The sequence below is a fragment of the Sprattus sprattus genome (genome assembly GCF_963457725.1).
Source record: "Sprattus sprattus genome assembly, chromosome: 4".
NCBI classification, from domain to species: Eukaryota; Metazoa; Chordata; class Actinopteri; order Clupeiformes; family Clupeidae; genus Sprattus; species Sprattus sprattus.
The window spans coordinates 40,133,411-40,149,440 of NC_137923.1; the positions used below are offsets into that span (position 1 = coordinate 40,133,411).

The 16,030-nt window shown below is 41.4% G+C and overlaps 1 protein-coding gene across 1 annotated transcript in view; it reads right to left on the reverse strand.

Annotated features, from left to right (window-relative positions):
- Positions 1 to 2,460: 2,460 nt before the first annotated feature.
- hsf1 (heat shock transcription factor 1) overlaps positions 2,461 to 16,030 on the reverse strand; it is a 20,467-nt gene continuing 6,897 nt past the window's right edge. Inside the window, exons 5-14 of the mRNA XM_080838137.1 lie at positions 15,152 to 15,227; positions 14,550 to 14,611; positions 13,721 to 13,805; positions 9,296 to 9,426; positions 8,674 to 8,967; positions 7,157 to 7,234; positions 6,312 to 6,417; positions 5,991 to 6,044; positions 5,815 to 5,878; positions 2,461 to 4,232 (exon numbers count right to left, since the gene is read on the reverse strand). Coding sequence (XP_080694263.1) covers positions 4,030 to 4,232; positions 5,815 to 5,878; positions 5,991 to 6,044; positions 6,312 to 6,417; positions 7,157 to 7,234; positions 8,674 to 8,967; positions 9,296 to 9,426; positions 13,721 to 13,805; positions 14,550 to 14,611; positions 15,152 to 15,227 — 1,153 coding nt within the window. The 3' untranslated portion in view covers positions 2,461 to 4,029. The remainder of the gene's footprint in view (positions 4,233 to 5,814; positions 5,879 to 5,990; positions 6,045 to 6,311; positions 6,418 to 7,156; positions 7,235 to 8,673; positions 8,968 to 9,295; positions 9,427 to 13,720; positions 13,806 to 14,549; positions 14,612 to 15,151; positions 15,228 to 16,030) is intronic.

Here is a 16,030-nt window from a genome sequence, read left to right on the forward strand (position 1 = left end):
CCATTATGCCCAATAGTAAAACATCAACAAATAAAAAAACATATATACAACAATATTATAACATTTATCAGACTTATAAGTGTGTGAATATGGTGTTTCAGTTACGCGGCATCCACATGAAGTCTTAGACCACACAGGTAGCATGGACTCAGGTAAGTAGGTCTTCACAACTTGGCCATTTCTTTTGTACTTATTTACTCATACAAGTGTATGTGTGGGTGTATTAAAATGTGTGACTGTTAATGGCGTACATGTCTTTTATATCACAGTAACAGCAGGTCCACAAGGAACTCTTGGGTCCTCAAGTAAGTTTAGCATTTCCTCAGCTTGGATCTTGCACGGTTAAACTTAAATGATTCACATTCTCTGAAGTGAACCAAAACGTTTTCATCAGCCTCATGACCGAACCCATTATTGCACTTAGCGACTGTCCTTGTTATAAATCAGGTGGTTTCCAAAAATATGTGGTTGCATGTGCATTAAGTAATGACAGCATTAAAGTGCACTTCTGGCAGCAAAGCAAAAAAATGGAAGTGAGGCTAATGTTGATCCAGTCCCTTTGGTCATGCATGGTCTTTGTTTAAAACAGGTCAGCCAGGAGTTACAGAACCGACACAACCAGCTGGTAAGCTTCATGGAAGTTTGCACTTTCATGTTTCACTTTAATGCAAAGAGAGCACTTCCTGCACAATGAAGAGTTAACAGTATACTGACTTAAACCCAACAGCTCTTGGTGATGACTTTAGTCTAGCAACTTTACTAAATCATTGCGTGCAGTTACCTGTGGTGCAGGTGCTCAAGAGCTCTTCTCTTTTCCTTGTTTTGCTTGCTCTTTCCAGTTTCCGCAGGTGAACAGTACAACACATCTGGTCAGGGTCCTGAAGGTGGGTCCCAGCTCACATCTTTCTCACATCCCAGCAGAAATAGGCTATCAATTCAGCAGTCACTTTTCATGTCAAGTGTGTTGGCTGAATATTAATACCTTCCAGAGGTGTTTAAGGAGCAAGGGTTTTAGTGGTCAAAAAATAAAATGCTCAAAGGCCTATAATACTGATATAATTCTGAGTAACAGCCCCCCCAATGTATTTGTATGTTTTTATCATGCCCTCAGAATTACATTGCTTTTCTACAGGGATTTTGTTTTATCTTTGACATCAAACACCTAACATAACGCAAACATGAAATGTCATATCAGCGTGCTGTACCCCTGGCAATTCAATTAGAGGTTAGGGAACTTCCTTCACAGGCTCTATAGACTCTCAACAGAGGTAAGCGGAAGATGTATGGAAATGATCCAACGAGCTTCAGTTACACGCATCTGCATAACTGGAGGCCATCTCAGGTTCCTTGCATCTGAATAGTTTTTCTGCCTTTTTTCCCTTTTTAAACATACATTGTTTATGTACACATCCCAATGTATGCATTGTAGACATAATACAGTACACCGCAGGCTTAGAATGTGCTGTTGTTCCATCTAACCACATTTGTTGTAATTTCTGAAGGTGCAGAAAATGTGGAACTGGAGGATACCTGCTGACTTTCACATCAAGCCCCGTGTCCGATTCCTGCGCTACAGATTCCAGTGTACTGACCAGTCTGCCCGGCAAAGGACCAGTGACCCAGCTCAGTAGCAATAGTCTGTGTGTGTGCGTGTGTGTGTGTGTGATTTTTTGACTATTTAAACATGAAGATGACATCGTAACTTAAATTTTTACTGTGCATGTTTTTAAGTACCCTGGAATTTTGTATGTATTCATCTATGGGAAGAGACCAGTGTCCTTGATAAAAAAATCACTGTGGCTTGAAGTTTTGTCATTCCCCTCAAAGATGTACAAAATGCACAAAGCTATGCCCTGCAATTGTCTAATAGCACTGTTCTATAGCTTGTATGCGTCAATTCTTTTAAGTGTCACAATTTGTACATTAATGAATGAATGTCATTTGAGAGTTAATCATACATTAAATGTAACATCTATTTTGAACATCAAACACGTACTGCATTGTGGTAGAAGAAAACTATTTGTTGCTATCAGTGAAAGTGACCATCATGACTTCAAGAAGTTTTCAATTCTCTGCCATTCAAGCATAAATATAATTCTTAACTGTTAATATACACATAATAACTATATGTGCATCAACCAATTATAACTTCACCTTAAGATCCTGCTTTAATCAGCACAGTACTTTTTTATGGTAGTATGTAAAAACACATTATCAACCACAAAAACCCTGTACCATATGTATATCTGATAGCATGTGTATTGTAACTGTCTTTCAAAAAACATTGATGTTTTATTTTGAAACATACCAATACACAGTGTTTTCCATTACATGCGTAGTAAAATAATTTCTTAGTCCACCCCCAAAGGCTGTGACAAATCAACTACCAAACTCATTATGTAAAGTTACAGGCAAGAAGCTCTGCATAAACATTCTAAAATGAGCAAAGCCGACCACTGATTTTCCACAAAGTACTCACAAGCCCTTTAATGACCTCTTGGTGGCGCTAGAAGTATAACCACACAAGTTCCTCTCCACACAAAAAAAGAGACCATGTTTTTATTCTTCCTTTTTGCCACTCCATCTCAGACAAGGACATTCGATTGAATATTTTAATTTGTCTTTTCATGTGAAGTGGTTGATGCGAAGTCAAAGCTTTGCTAATTATGATTAGTAGAGGACTTTAATGGCAAAGTTGTGTTCTTGTCAATCAGTATCATCCCTCTACACACGGATAACCAGAGGAGTTATCAAAATATCTTCAGATCCTGATGTCTTCATCAATCCACATTCATTTTAGTGCCTGTTTTGCTTTTGGCGTGGATATAAATGCCTCACAGCCTCTCTTTTGGCCATGTGCACATTGGTCATATTTTCTAAAGACTAAACTTGCTCTGAGAAAGGCAGACCAATCATTCATCTTATAAAAACTCTTCCTAAATTAGACCTCTTGAGTCACAGCATATTTCAGCAAGGGTATACTCATAGAAAACAAGATTTAATTGTTTGTTTCATTATATTACTTAAAATAAATATGACTGCGGCATATAGAGGATGGGTGAGACAGCCTAGGGGCCAAACATGTCTGTAGTTCAACTTGACCAGGAATAACTGTCAATAAAAAGTGTAATTTGGATGAATTATGACTGTGATAAAACTGCATAATCTCTATACATTTCTATACATTTAGACATTAGACCCTTCCTCCAGCAATTTTTTGATAAAACACAAAAAGATTATGAAAAACAAACTGCATTCCGTACAACCTAAAAGGTTAAAATTCAAGCTCTATGAACGTGAATTGAGTTGATGGAGCTTCCTATGGTGATAAAAAGGCAAAAAACTAAAAACAAAACAATAACAGTTTTTTTTTGTATAGCACAACAATCTCTTTCTTAACAATGTACAGCTACCAATACATGAGTAAAATTAATGAACATAGAAAATTAGGACAGCTTAGAAGCCAAGATCAGGGCAGTATGCATACAAGACAAGATATTCAGAGGCTGAATAGCTCAGTGACACATAGTTGTCAACCACCTTGACCAAATGAACCACTTAACACCTCAGTTAGTTTTCTATATGTGCTGGTTGAACACAGCATGAATGAAGGGTCGCTTAAAAATAAAACACACACACACACACACTATGTGCTCATTTAATAACAATCAGAAAGCCTGACCTAATGATTATCTGTAGCTTGTAGTCCGTCTTCTCTGGGCCATTTGAGACCATTTTCTTGCTATGGGCCAATAACAAGATAAAACTGCACTGCCCGGTCATGACATCAACTGCTTCAGTGAAGCACACAACCATCCCGAAATATCTACGATACTTCCAACGTTTTTTTGGACTAGATTCGTCTTCGAGAGACTAGTAGTGCAGAAAGATGCTTGGGGTAATTTTCTCTTTAGACAATCAATAAAAACAAATACAGTGAAATCCAAAAACAAACAAAAAAAAGATCAAAGAAAGAAAAGAAAAAAACACTGTAGTACATCCCTTTACAAAAAGAGTAAGAGTATCAGTTTAGGAGAGTTTGGGGTCGTCTGGTGTGGCCATTTGGTAGTCGTTGGAGAGGAGAGAGATGGTAGGGTCCTCGGAAGGGTCCTGACCAAAGAAAGAGTCCCTTTCGAGTTCCAGCAGGATGGGCAGGTCCTCCCCTGGTACGTCAGTATTGATCGGGTCACTCAGTAGCATGGGCTGGGCGGTGTACTGGACGAGCTGCTTCCCTGTAATACACCAGAGCATTGCGTCTGACTGAGCAACGACTTCTTTTTAATAGCTCTAGCATAGTAAGGTGCTAACACCACAAGTCAGTTCATGGGCTTGATTCAGAGGGATCAAGGGAACTCTATTAACGTATATATCTGCTGCCTTTGCAGCAATTGAATAAGGAAGATTTAAACAGCACAACAGTGGCAGTTCATTAGCAGAGAAGTTGCCAGTGAAGTCTAGGAGGCAGAACGGTATGGGGTGATTTATTTATTTATTATTTTAATTATTTTTGTATTTATTACCATCAACTCAAAGCCTGACAAAGCCTGTTTCACCAACTGATTCAAACTACACTGTAAAAAAAAAATTGTTGAGGATATTTAAAATTTGCAGGCAACCGTCTGCATTTAGATTTTTGCGTTTTCCCAACAATTTACTGTGTGATTGTACCAACTACACTATCACTGTTGTCCTTATTAATAATATTCAGTTCTGCCAACAAAGATTTTTTCGTTCAGTGAATGGTGTTGTTCAGAGTACTACAAAAAGATAATTGAGAATAAATAAATAATATGTATTGTGCTCTCACTAACAGCATTACAGTGGGCCTCAGAGGGCAGACAATTTTTGCTGCAGGACCGAGTTAGGACAAGTCTTACACGCGCCCTCACAAGGTTCGCTCTTTAAGCAGTGAGGATGGCTGAACTGTCTACACCGTGTGAGGATCGAACTCACAACCTTTGGATCATGAGACTGACGCGCTACCCACTGCGCCAACAAGGCTATGGTTTCGAATCGAAACGTCATAGTATTATCTTACGAAGACCCAGGGGGTGCCTTTTTCGTGCTCGGCTCGCTTGATTAATAAATAATGAATATGAGATTAAAATAATGTTTTAACTTTACATACAATTTCACCCTTCGTTTAGCTAACGGTAGTTACAGTCAGGGGACAAACAAGCTAGCTAGTTATTTAACATTCGTACATTAGTTGCCCTTATACCTTGGATGCGTTCGCGCACTTTTCTATGTAGCCTACTCTCTTCTGTCTTCTATTTTACGTAGTTCATTCCGTAGCTACTTCAGTTGTGACGCTCAGTCGCACAACACCAACTTGAGATGAAAGCCCCTTAGAGAGATCCGTGTAACCCCGTCCGTCTACCAACTTTCTTCTTATGACAAATTTTAAGTTCAGCTAATTCTCTAAAGCATGTTGACACATCAGTAGGCTGCATATTGTTGGTCTAACATGCATTTCTGCATACATTTACAGTATTTACATTTCCTTGTCTTTATAACTAATAATTTCAACTATACTGAACAAACCATACCAACTTTCTTCTAATGACAAATTTTAAATTCAGCTTATTCTCTAAAGCATGTTGACACATCAGTAGGCTGCATATTGTTGGTCTAACATGCATTTCTGCATACATTTACAGTATTTACATTTCCTTGTCTTTATAACTAATCATTTCAACTATACTGAACAAACCGTAGTTAGATTTTTTTACAGTGTACCGAACTGGAGATGGAAAGCCACATTCTGATAAATGGCAATCATCTATTCATCCAAGAATCACCAAAAGCTCAAACCTGTGTTTGTGGTGTTGTTGCTAGACGGAGACTCCTTGGGCGAATCTGAAAGGAGCTCCTGGATCTGCAAGGAAGATGAAAAAGGCAGTGGAGAGAATTTCAATTTTCAATCAATTACATAACAAGATCAAGAGGGGGGGGCCCTTAGAGGGGGACCAACAGCTTCAAACACTTACGGTGGCCAGGCTGTCCAAGTCGAAGTCTGTGTTTATGGCGGAAGAACTGAAGATCTTTGGTGACATGTAAATAACAAAATAGAGAGAGAGAGAAAAAAAAGACTATAACAGAGATACACTGCCTCGGTCACCCCCATGACCACAATTGTGTTTCTGTGGCTCATCTGAAATAGCAACCGAGTGCGACCACTCACAGGCTACTTAGCATAATGGGAAATGTAATGTAGACCTAAATCTATTGTAGTGATCAAAATCATCAAGATATTTATGACCAATCACAAAAGGTGTGCACTATGCGAGATCTAGGATATAGAAACTCACATCGAAGAGAGGCGAGGACTCAAAGTTGATGGACTGGGCATTCAGGATGGACTGAAGGTTCTCCAAGCCGTTGTCGATGCAATCCAGGTGGTCGCTGAGTTCCGATCTGGGCAAAAAAAGCCTCAGTGTGAAATTCACATTTAAGTTTTCACTGGGCTCAACAATGCTTACATGGACAATAATGTCAAATACAGTACTGACAAATCAATGAGTTTCATGGGACAACATAAGCAAACAGCAGTCGCTGTAAAAGAAACAGAAGAAAAGTCACATGGCTGGCATTTGCACACACATTGTCCCATTTGTGCTTTCGAGAAGGAGCAAGTCCCCAGGAAGGTTAAGACTGTGATGTTTGACCAGTAGTCTGGGCTCGCCAAATTCTTGACTGCCAACATGATTGGCTTTTTTGGGGCTCAAATAAAAAAGCGGAAGTAGATGAGAGCTGCAGATCAGAACTAATGTCTAACAATTTTTTTAATACCATTATTTACATGTGTTATTTACTAATATTGATAAAAGGGACTTAACTGTATTAAAGGGACTTAACTGCATGCATCGTCCAACTGCAAGCCAAGTCACTGGCAACCAATGTTTTTTTTGTTATGGGGGGGGAATTCAGCGTGCAGAAGAGGATGATGCATGACACAGCAACAGGCATTCTATTTGCATAGGCACACCACAACCACAACAAAAACAAAAACAAGTATGTGTGTGTGTGTGTGTGTGTGTGTGTTGGGGTGGGGGGGGTGGGTTAGGGCATTCCGTTAGTGGTCAGAGGAGGCTCATGGGATGGTCAGGTACAGTGTTGTGGGGACAGCATTTGGTGGCCGACTGGAAATGCTAACCCTGGGAGAAGTCGGGGATGAAGAGACGAGGAGGTAGGGCTGGGGAAAAGGTGATAGACGTCAGACATCTGTGGAGAACTGAAAAGATACAAGCACAACAAGCTAAATCATAATCTCGCACACAGGTTCAAATGTAAACACAGGTGTGGCTAGGGTTACAAACAAAACATCATAAGGGAGTTTTATTTTACAATAGTCAGATGTTTTGATCCTGTGGCTTATTCATTATATTCTCCTATAGGTCCAGTGTTGATGATGTTATGTGGTGATTCAGCACCTATACAGAGAGAACATGAACGCTAACACAAACTGAATCTCCATCTTGTGTCTGGGACTATGAAGTGACTGTGTGCTATACGGGGAATGAGGTCTCCTCCACGCTTCAGCCGAAAGCTTCCATGCCACAGCTGGCCCACTTTGTCCAGTGACTGCACTGTGAGCAGGCTTTCTTCGCAGCGGCTTTATGCAATGGCACACCAGGGTTGAAAGTCAAATTTCTAAGGGTCTAACGGCACCAAAAGGTGGTCAGATCGATCATCACGGTAAACGTCTTGTTTTAATCAAGTGGCCTCAAAGACGACTTTGTAACCATCTGACACAGCATCAGCCACAGACCATCCTATATAGACCATCAGCTGCTGCCTCAGCCCAAGAACTAGTTTGTAGAAACCATAAAATCTCACAAAAACTATAAGATCTTTTTTGAAATGTAAGCAAAAGTGTACAACTGTGGTCTGCTCTGTATGCAGTGGATGGCTGCATGGGGAAAGGTGTAGATATTGAGTCTGGAGTGGGGGATAGAGGGGAAGGAGGGGCGTGTACTGTCAGGCATTAGTTTGGCTGATGTTACGCCATGAAACTTTTCACTAAACCAGCTGCGTTGGCTCACAAATGATTGTACTGCATGCGACTTTTATCATTCATTATTCAATGACAACAGTCGCATGCAACACAATTACATGTATTCCACCAATGCGTCAGTCACACTAAGAGATTCTAAGACTCATCACAAGCCTGATAATGTGACTGGGGCCATTCTGTTGATTGCACTTTGCTAAACATCGTCTAGTGTAGACCTTCTAAAATCACACAGGCAAGTACTGTCATGAATCTCTGAGTAGTTTGAAAGAGTGGCCCTGGTAACAGTCAATGGGATTTAATCACATGGGGGAGGAAAGTGTAATGCCCATTTAGACAGGGCTGTTGCGTTCACTAGACTAGCTAAATCCCAAATTCAAGCCAATTACCAGGGAAGCATCAGGCACTGATGAGGGAGGAGTATTAATTGCTCCTTTTATTAGCAAAGCCCTCAACTGATTTTAGTTCAGCAACCTGGGTTCAAGTGACTTGTAGAGCCCATTACACTATGCAGCTCAAATCATGCAACTTGGACTTCAACTTATACCACCAAATTCCTCCAAATTGCACCACGTCAAGCCAGCACGGAAGTTCCACTGAACCCACAAGAAGGCACACAGGCTTTGCTCAACTGTCAAGACGCAACTGCTTTGACTTACTTGTCGATGCAGGCGAGGCTGAGACACTTGGGACTGTCCGGCTGTGAGGTGTGTGCTGAGACAGTGGGGGCGAGGGCAGGGGTGGCGGCTGTGGCGGTGGCAGGGGTTGGAGCCGGGGCCGGCTCGCTCTCTTGCAGGATGGAGTTGATGAAGGTGGTGGGGGAGAGCGGCGTGTCCTGTGGCAACGTGCCCACCTCCACCTCCACCGGACACACCTCATCGAACTCGGAGTCGTGGGTAGTGGTGGGACTTGACGGCTCCTCCTTAATGTGCACCAGTGGGCTCGTCCTTTCACTGCCGAAACAAAACCCACATTAAATCACCCCGTCAAATCACCATAGTCCATAGTGTTCTGCCTATTGCAGTGATTTGTATCCTTATATGACCTGTAGATCTGTTTTATGTTGCAATTATATATCTGTTCAATATGCATATATAAATACATACCAATTTATTTTGTAAGCTGTGCTAGAGTCTACCATACCACATTCTTAACAACCCGAACAACAAGCCATGCTAGTCAAGGTAAAATGTCACAGAAGGGCAGTCCTGACTGGGCTTGCGGGGAGCCACAGGTTGCCAACATGCTTGGTCATGCCCGTGTGAGTTGTAGGGCACTTGCCTGTCCTCGATCCACTCTGTGGTAACCGGGCTGGTCTGAGCCAAGTCAGTGATGTCAGAGATTATTGGGCCCGTCTTTACTGGCCCGTCTGAAGAGAAGAGATTTGCAGCCGAGAACCCAGTGGTGGAGGTCTAGAGGAGGGGAATAATGTCATTTTCATTTACTAGCCATGACTTGGTGCTTCTAACATCCTATTGTGAAAGTGTAATGAAGAGCCATGCCTTATCACTTACAAGAAACACAACTACATGGAATTACAAGGCTCAAAAGCACACAGTCCTCTCAAAGCAGTAGAAGTAGCTGTAGTAGTAGTAGTAGTTGTTGTTGTTGTTACAGTCATGGACGAGAATGTTGGCACCCATGCCATTCTGTCAGATAATGTACCACTACTCCCAGAAAAGTGTTGCAATTACAAATGCTTTTGTATTCACATGTTTATTTACTACGATGGCTCATTGCATTCACTCAATAATAAAAATTTCACCAGGTTCTCATAATTATGAGATAACTATCTCATAATTATGAGATAGTATCTCATAATTATGAGATAACCTGGTGAATTTTTTTTTTTTTATCTGCATGAGCTGTCCTGTATGCGCGCGCAGACTCACGGCAGAAAGAAGCAAGGTGTTGTGTATAAGCGGGTGAGGAAATGTCATGAAGGCTAAATGAAAAGGTGTTGCTGTGTTGTGAACTGTACTAACAGAGTTGGCAATGGGATAAGGATGTTCAGTATACCCAGGAAAAGGCATCCATTTGCCATGAACAGAAGGTGGTTATGCGTTCACGCTATAAGAAGGGCGGTTTGAGGTCCAGGTGGTCCACAAGGAGAAGAACGTATGCAGTGCACATTTAATAAGTTGTTTGTTAGAGCTAGTTATCTTTGATCAAGTGTAAAATGAACACTGCATAACCAGTCAATGTCCATGTTCACGTTAATTCATCAATTACCGTTAAACTGTTCAATGGTGTAACTTTGGTTCAGTAAAACAGGTGGTAACTAGAACCTAGCTAGCTGATAGCACGCTAGCGGTAGCTAGCAATGCTAGCTCTAGTTAATGTTGTTATGATATGTCAGTTTGATAATACATCCCATTTCAACTTCGATGCAGATTGTAGATCAAGCAAGGGTCAGGTCTACTATATCAATCAGAAAAGTTGCAGTTTGCTTGTTGAGTCGCAGCTAACTAATACCGTTGCTAGCATGCATGTCAGAGAATCCTTACAACAATTTTCCATTATATGCTTGCAAGATACTTTTGTGCGCTTGCTCTCTCTCGATGTGGCGTTCAATGTTAATCAATAAATATTGAGAAATAAATAATTGTTCATCTGTCATGTCTTGGCATCGTGGGTTTGGCTAGTGCCTTCAAGACGGAGCACATTTGATCTAAGGACGCTTAACTCTGGTGCAGCATCAATAGTTCCTTTTTTTTTTTTACCTGACCACATAACACATAGTTGTAAGCATCAAGAGATTTGTAAGCACGCATCTTTTCTTCTGTGAACACACTTGGTGTCTGGATTAGATGGTTATACATGTCAGGACATTCAATAGCTGGCCATTTTGTATGATCAAATCCACCGATCTTCGTCGATTGTTTATGGATTTAAGATCTCGCCATTCTGAAGTGTATATTTTTTGTTGTAGTCAGCACGATCAGGGGCACAAAGGCTTCCCACATTATCCATGTTGAAAATCAACCAGCCTGTATAGTATGAACAGTATTTTGTGACTGTATAGTGTGAGTCTCAAAAGTAGTAAAGTAACGTAAACATAGTCACCACCTTAGCAAACAGCCAGCATCTTAACGTCAAATAAAATATAGACAAAGGCTCAACAATGTACAAGGTTACGTTTGGGAATATGTTGAGGGTGTGTGCAAGCATTCATGGCAACAGAATAGGGATCGGTAGGCTAAATAAGTAATAAACAATACATTTAAACTGGGCTTTCTGTATTCATTTGTATTAGGGTATGGCTTTCTGCCGCGGTTTTGCGCGCGCAGCCTTCAATGTTTGTATACAAGAAACCCATGTATTGACTCAGCAGCTTTAGTTTGTATGTAGTGACTTCTGACTGTGAATAAGGCAATAATGGATGTCTCTCGTGGAATTTGTTTTTATTTCCTTCTTGGAATGAGGCACTGGGAAATATTACGCTTTCTCAAAATGAATGGGATTAACATAAGCAACTGCACGGTTGCCAGGTGAGACTGATGATGTTCAGCCCAAAAATGCTCAAAATCCACCTAGAAGCACCCAATCCCGCCCAATTTTAACTAAATTCTATTGCTTTCTATGGCCAGAAATCTGCAGAAAAACCCACCCAAATACCCTTTTTACCCATTTTTACCCGCAGACGGCCATCCTAAGCAGCTCAATTGGGTGGGAAACCGCCCAATCTGGCAACACTACTGATGGTCAGAACACCAGTAAAAAAAAAAAAAAAAAAAAAAAAAAAAAAAAAATTCACCAGGTTCTCATAATTATGAGATAATTATCTCATAATTACGAGATAGTATCTCATAATTACGAGATAGTATCTCATAATTACGAGATAGTATCTCATAATTACGAGATAGTATCTCATAATTACGAGATAGCATGGTGAAATTTTTATTATTGAGTGAATGCAATGAGCCATCGTAATTTACTTAGTTTGCATTGGAAAAACACAAAAAATCTGAGAAATAACGCCAAATCTGACTTTATTCCACATAAAACTCAAAAAAGGGCCGGACAAAATGATTGGCACCCTCAACTTTATAATGGGTAGAACACCCTTAACAATAAAGAAATACAAATATCTGAAATCCTTTGCTTCCTATAACCATTAATGAGGTGTCTTACACCTCTCTACTGGAATTTCGGACCACTCTTCTTTGGCCAACTGCTCCAGGCCTCTCACATTTGAAGGGTGCCTTCTCCCAACTACTGATTTGAGATCATGCCCCAGTTGTGCTATGGGATTAAGATCTGGACTCATCTCGGACACTTCAGAACTCTCAAGTGCTTTGTCTTAACCATTTCTGGGTACTTTTTGAAGTGTGCTATGGGTCATTGTCCTGCTAGAAGACCCATGTCCTCTGACGGAGACCCAGCTTTCTGACACTGGGCCCTACATTGCGCCCAAAAATTATTGGGTAGTCCTCAGATTTCCTGATGCTATGCACATAGTCAAGGCATCAGGTTCCAGAAGCAGCAAAACAACCCCAAAACATCGGTCCAGCTCCACCATATTAGCCTGTAGGGACCGTGTTCTTTTCTTTGAAGGCCTCATTTCGTTGTCTATAAACTGCTTTACCAAAAAGCACTACTTTGGTCTCATCTATCTACAGGACGTTCTCCCAGAATGATTTTGGCTTCCCCAAGAAAGTTTTGTCAAACTCAAGTCTGGCTTTTTTACGTCTCTGTGTCAGCAGTGGGGTCCTCTGGGTCTCCTACCATAGCATCCCATTTCATTCAAATAGCGACGGATAGTGCAAGCTGAAACCGTTGTACCATTTGTCTGCAGGGTAGCTTGAATTTATTTGGAAGTTGTTCTAGGTTATTTATTCACCATTCAAACAATCTTTTGTTGCATTCTGTCATCAATTTTTCTCTTCCTTCCACATCCAGGGAGGTTAGTGACAATGCCATGGGCTGTAAACTTGTTGATGATGCTGCGCACAGTGGACACAGGAACATTAAAATCTCTGGAGATGGACTTGTAGCCTTGAGATTGTCCATGCTTTTCTACAATTTTGGTTCTCAAATCCTCAGACAATTCTTTGCTCTTCTTTCTTTCCCCCATGCTCAGCGCGGTATACACAGACACACAACACAAAGGTTGAGTCAACTTTGCTCCATTTTAACTGGTTGCAAATGTGATTTCTATATTAACAGCATCTGTGGCTCGCCATAGGTGAGTTTAAATAAAGATTAAAGGAGCATTTCATGCTTAAAATACAATTATTTCTTAAGGGTGCCAATAATTTTGTCCGGCCCTTTTTTGAGTTTTATGTGGAATAAAGTGAGATTTGGCATTATTTGTCAGATTTTTTGTGTTTTTCCAATGCAAACTAAGTAAATAAACATGTGAATACAAAAGCATTTGGAATTGCAACACTTTTCAGGGAGTATTGTTGCATTATCTGACAGAAGTGCAGGGGTGCCAACATTTTCGTCCATGACTGTATAGTAGCAGCAGTAGGAGGAGGAGCAGTAGTAGAGAAGGTGTGTGGGCATGCAATTATGCAGACATGCAGGTTTTCAAACATGTGTGTGAGTATAAAAGTGAAAGAGTGTGTGCATGTGTAGAAAAGATTGCAAAAATGTGTCTGTATTTGCATAAGAGCGAAAGTGTGTGTGTGTGTGTGCCGAGTCATGGTGACACACTTTCTGCACAAGCGTCAGGCCACACCAGGTTGCACTTGTACATACCGAGATAGGGGGCGAGGGTAGAGAGTACTGCCGAGTGTACTTGGGCAGGGAGTGAGCTGAGCTGCTGTCATTCAGCATCAGGGGCCTGGCAGAGGGAGAGAAGACAAGAGAAATGAAGAGAAGGAAAGGGAAGAGGAGGATGGCAGAGGGAGAGAAGACAAGAGAAATGAAGAGAAGGAAAGGGAAGAGGAGGATGGCAGAGGGAGAGAAGACAAGAGAAATGAAGAGAAGGAAAGGGAAGAGGAGGATGGCAGAGGGAGAGAAGACAAGAGAAATGAAGAGAAGGAAAGGGAAGAGGAGGATGGCAGAGGGAGAGAAGACAAGAGAAATGAAGAGAAGGAAAGGGAAGAGGGAGGATGGCAGAGGGAGAGAAGACAAGAGAAATGAAGAGAAGGAAAGGGAAGAGGGAGGATGGCAGGGGGGGAACGAGAATGGAAGACTGTAGGAAAGCAAAGATAACAGAATGAAGAGAGAAACGAGAGAGCCCAGATGACAGTGAACAGTAGGAAGGAAAATGGAAGATAGCAGGAAGGCAAAAATAACCGGATAGAGAGAGTGGGGGAGGGAGGAGAGGGAGCAAGAGATAAAGAATGACAGTGAAGCCGAAAAAGTAACATACAGATAACATATATAAGATAACAGGACAAAAGTTATAAGATAACAGGACAAAAGTAGAGAGAAAGAGTGTTTGTGAAAAAGCATGACAAAGCAAGATAGCAAAGGGAGAGGGGAAAAGAGGAATAAACAGCAAGACGGGAAAATACACTTTAAACAATCCTTATGCAGGTGTTTGTAAATAATGTGTTCAGGGTGGGATAAAGCAACTTGCATCTTTCTTTTCATCCCGATCACTCTGTTGGACTGCACCAGGGTGATGAGGAACTGGATGAGCTGCAGAGACACAAGATGTTACACACAACACACATACACGCACACACACAAAAAGATGCCAAGCCTTTAATCTCAGCCTGTGTGGCAGTCATTCTTTCCTCATTTTGCCTGTGATGCAACTGGCATCTTCACTTGACAGTTCTTTCTAATACTACTTGATATATGCAGACTGAATGTGTTTAGTTAGTTGAGGCACAGGGTCATTTGTAAATCAAAATGACTAAACGTTCTTTCTCACATATGAAAATGAACATGACTCATCAACCAACAGATAGACTTAAACCGGTTACTGACAGTGGCAGTATTGGATTCTTCATACTTTATACAGAGCATGGCAATATCCAGCCAAAATCTTTTGATTTTGACTGTAGGTCAGCCATATTTGTGTGCCATTGAGGGGGTACAATATTCCACAATTCTGTGACAGTCAGAGAGTTAAGCGCATTGAATGGTTACAGGAGCTGAATCAGGACTGCACCTAGCGGCATTCTTTAGTTGCTTAGCAGTCAGTAGGTGTTCAGAGGGCTGAGACTGTGTTACCTTATTGACGACTTTCTGCTGCTGCGAGTGCTTTTGCCTCAGGCTTGCCACCTCTCTCCACAGTGCCTCATTCTCCCTGCAAAACAGCAAAACCAACAAACATAAGCGCTCGGTTCAACATGAGCATCCGCCTTTCTCCTCTCAAACACAGCAGATGTCCGTCACATCAGACACTGTCTGATCCTGTCCACACAAACCCCCCCACATCACCACACAGGATTAATCCTTTCCCACCACGGAGCTTTTAAAGTGAAGGAACGGAAGGCTAAGGCTGGGGGGGGGGGGGGTGACGGTGCTTTTTATTTTTTACCAAAACTATAAAAGATTTGAGGAATACTTCAGGACGTTTATTTAGCTAAGTTAATGGCTATTGAAAGATCTGAGCGGCCTCTGTTTGTTCAGCTTTTTAAAGTGTGCCCCATAAAGCCGTCCCCCTTCCACCTGGACCTCTTAAAATGGTTCCCCTTGGGGCTGGTAAAAGTGCTTTGAGTGTGCGCTCATGGGCCTCGAGTTTGGTCCACGGACCCACGGCTCACGGTGAAAAAGAAATGCCATTGCCCTCCACAACACCAAGGTGGACCTCAAAATGGCTCCCCCTGCTATTCCCGAGGAATGGAGAGTTTGACCCGTGTTGTGCTTTCATGAGTGATTTGCACTGATAAAACAGACATCAAACATGCCTGGCACTGCACAAGCAATGACAGAACACAACTCAATATGCAACTCTTGTTTCCACCATAAAATGAAAGTCAGTATAAATATGTCGATAAAAAAACCTGACAAAGTCAACTAGGGACCCCAAACTATGGAGCACCTCCGCTGATGTATGAGACTGCATCGGACCGAAATTGAAATTCTTATCTGCTGGGTGTCTACATT